Source organism: Arachis duranensis, chromosome 2, assembly GCF_000817695.3.
Source record: "Arachis duranensis cultivar V14167 chromosome 2, aradu.V14167.gnm2.J7QH, whole genome shotgun sequence".
Taxonomy (NCBI): Eukaryota; Viridiplantae; Streptophyta; class Magnoliopsida; order Fabales; family Fabaceae; genus Arachis; species Arachis duranensis.
Window position 1 is genome coordinate 83,274,382 of NC_029773.3, and position 3,748 is coordinate 83,278,129.

The 3,748-nt window shown below is 32.8% G+C and overlaps 1 protein-coding gene across 1 annotated transcript; it reads left to right on the plus strand.

Annotated features, from left to right (window-relative positions):
• The first annotated feature begins 594 nt into the window (after positions 1–594).
• Positions 595–1,453, plus strand: LOC107475414 (dirigent protein 19). Its single transcript, XM_016095041.3, has one exon. The coding sequence runs from the start codon at positions 713–715 to the stop codon at positions 1,280–1,282; it is 570 nt and encodes a 189-aa protein (XP_015950527.1). The 5' UTR covers positions 595–712; the 3' UTR covers positions 1,283–1,453.
• Positions 1,454–3,748: the final 2,295 nt, after the last annotated feature.

Genomic DNA, 3,748 nt, shown 5'->3' on the forward strand with positions numbered 1-3,748 from the left:
GTGACTCGAGCCATGGTCCGAACTCGACCCAAAATAATGACCAGGTCTATTTTTAAGACCCTTACCCGACTCTAGACCCGATAAAATCACACCAAATTAGCCCCTAAAATGCTCGGAACCGAGCCGAATCTTTGGATCGGACCGGATGATGCACACCTAGTAGAATATGCAATATAATGTGTTTGGTTAGTTTATTTTAATTCTTGAACTATAGTGAGTTGAGTAAAGATATAATTTTTTCCTCGAGATTCCAAACAAGATGCAGTCCATGAATTTTAGATAATATTTTATTTTAATGTCTAGCTATGCTTCATTTAATTAACATTTTATAAGAAATAGTTACGTTGTTCAAGATATTAATAATTTGTTTTAAAATCATTATTTTATAAAAGAATGAATATTATCTAACTAAACCATTGACTTAAAATTGTACCCAATATTAAATCCAAAAACATACATGAAAAATGGTTAACCATATATATAAGCTTTTCATTTTAATTTTTTTTTCCCCTTTTGGTAGGTGAAAGCATCTTTGTTAAGACAATAATTTATGTTTAGACCACAATTATTTTCCCTTATAAATCCCTGACATACACCCTCTCTTTCCACTCCATTCAACTCATACATTGTTGTTGAAGCCACTAACACTTAATTAGTAGTTTAGTTTGCATCTTTCTTCTCATTATTCCCAACCACCACCAAAACCAAAACCATGACCACCACACATTTCTTCTTGTTAATCACCATTCTCCTCCACTCATGCCACTCTCTCACCGGAGCCGATGATTTCGTTCGCTCCATCGACCGGAGCCTCCTCGGCCTCAACAAAGAAGAGAAGGTTTCACACCTCAAATTCTATTGGCATGACATTGTAAGTGGCAAAAACCCTACTTCAATTGAAGTTATTGCAGCCACAAATAAGATTAACACTACCACTTTTTTCGGTTTGACTCGTATGCTGGACAACCCTTTGACCTTGGGGCCTAACTTGAGCTCCAAGCTTGTTGGGAGGGCTCAAGGGTTTTATTCCTCGACGAGTCAAACCGAAGCTGACCTTCTTATGGCCATGAACTTTGCTTTTGTTGATGGAAAGTATAATGGGAGCTCCATTACCGTCTTGGGGAGAAACCCTATTTTCAACAAGGTAAGAGAGATGCCTGTGATTGGTGGAAGTGGATTCTTTAGGTTTGCTAGGGGTTATGTTCAGCTGAACACTTATTCGGTGAATCTCAAGACTAATGATGCTATTGTTGAGTACAATGTTTATGTCATTCATTATTGAATTGTGCTTTATTTAATTCGATGTGTTTTGTGGGAGATTGATGTTATATTTTCTTTGTTTGCTTATTGGAAAAGCACACTCGTTTGATTCATGTGTAAATTTTACATTACCTAAATAACATGTAAATGATCATACCTCACTTTAAAATAATATGTAAGTTATTCTCTTTAATGTGTTATATTTAATTATGGATATTTATTTATTTTAAATTTTTAGTAGAATTTATTAGATGACTAATTTATCTAATAAAATAAAACATCAGAAATTGATTTCGGATTATTAAAATTTGTTAAAAATTTAACAAAATATTTAAAAAATAATATTATATATTACTCTTTTATTTTTACACAAAATCTCTTATTTCTAACAAAAATTAAATAAAAATTCAGACTTTTATAAAAAATAATTACAAATTAACTATATTAATTTTTAAAAAATAAGATATAAAGTGTTTTAATTTCTTTTTTTTTCATATAATTCGAAACCAAATTGTATAGAATTAATTTCTAAATTTAAAGTTCTACTTGACACATAAATTTTTTAAATTGAAAATTTTTACGGTGACACTAATTTGTGTTTTTATTTTTAATTTGTCACATCAATATTTTAGTTTAAAATTTAGTTAATATAAAAAAAATTAAATTAATATTTTAATAAATATATAACAAATGTATTAAAAATAAACATCGAATTAGAATGTGACACATCAAATAAAGTAACTTACATGTTACTTTAGAGAGAGTAAAAAAGCATTCACCTAATAATTATGTATTTTTATGGTATCAAATAAATTCTAATAAATCTATATATGATTACATCAAATCATATTTTACATTTATTTATACCAAGGTTCTGAAAACCGGTTCGAACCGGCCAGTCGAACCGGTCGAACCGTGAACCGGTGAAGTTTTTGGTTCGGACAGAAGTCATAACCGTCCTTTTTTAAAACCGTTATCGAACCACCGAACCGACTGGAAACCGGTCAGTCGAACCAAATCGAAACCCGGCCAGTTTTCAGATTTTTCACCAAAACCTAATCCTCTTCTCCCGTCTTTGAGCACTCACTTCACTCACACTACCCGCAGCAACATCTGGCCTTGGAGCTCCTCCATCACTCTGTCACTTGCTCCGTCCAGCTACCGCCGTGCCACCCCACCGTCGCAACTGTCATCTCCAGTCACTCTCCCCCAAGCCATTCCCCCAATCCTCACTTCCTCAGTCCTTCCTCTCTCAACTTTCAACCCTAGGTTACAGTCTCCCCCACCGCCGCAAGGCTCGACTCAGAGCTAAACAATCGATGCCTCCGCCTGTATATTCTCCTAGTAGCCCGTCGTCTGTCGCACGTCGTGGTTGTTTTCTTGCCTTTTTTTGTTCATTTGTTGTTCAGATTCAGAGATGTCCCTTTCCTCCTTTGCCTGGTAATATTAGTATGATTTAGTTTATTCATTCAAGATATTGCTTAGTTTTTTTTATGCTTAATCACTTAGTTGGGCATTTGGTTAAATTGGAGATAATTGTGCAGAACAATGACTGGATGAACGTTGCAGATCTTGTTTTAGTTAGTGGTTCTTTTAATTAGTAGGTTGCAGTTCTAGTTCTTATTTGGTTGTTGGATTGCTATATTAACTTATTTTGTTATGCTCTTGATCTTTCTAATTTGTTACTTTGATAAATTGTTGTTCTAGGGGCTGTTCTTGATTTTGTAAACTGTGATTGTTAGATTGTGCTGGTTTTGATATTTTAATAACTTATTAATTTGATAAAATTGTATTTGTGGTTTGTTATTTTTTATTTTGATATAGGTGTACATAGGGAAGGAACTAGAGAAAAGGTTATTCAATGTAATACTGAACACTATTAGTAATACGAACAAAGGTAATTCAATGTTCTTCACATCAATTACTTAGTTCTAGGCTTGATGCAGGTGTCCACAAGGAAGGAACGAGAAGCTGTCTTAGATATGCTTCCTTAGATATTATGTTTTTCTTAGATGAGTTTGTGGAATGTTAAGAAAACTCATAACGAGAAGCTCTGTTCCCCCGCACTCCAGTTTTGTTTTTAATAATTAGTATATTGTTCCAGTTCTTGTTTTCTTGTTGGTTTGCTATATTTTAAAGCTTTAGTTGTTCTTGTTATTTTGATTTTTAGTTCTAATTGATCTTATTAACTTGTTAATTTGATAAATTAATGTTTTAGTGTTGTTCTTAACCTTTAAATTTTAGATTGTTAAGTTGTTATGTTGTTCTTGACCTTTTGATAATTTGTTAATTTTATAAATTGTTCTTGAAAGTTGTGGTAGGCTTAGAGAAGGGGGGGTTGAATCTATGTCTTCCTTTTTGTAGCTGTTATAACCCTTTTATTTGAAACTTTCAATCTTGATTCTGTTTGTACTCAGCAGTGGAAATTTATGAGACAATTTATTTTTGTCTCATGAATATCAGAAAAATAGAACACAGCAGAGAAGAG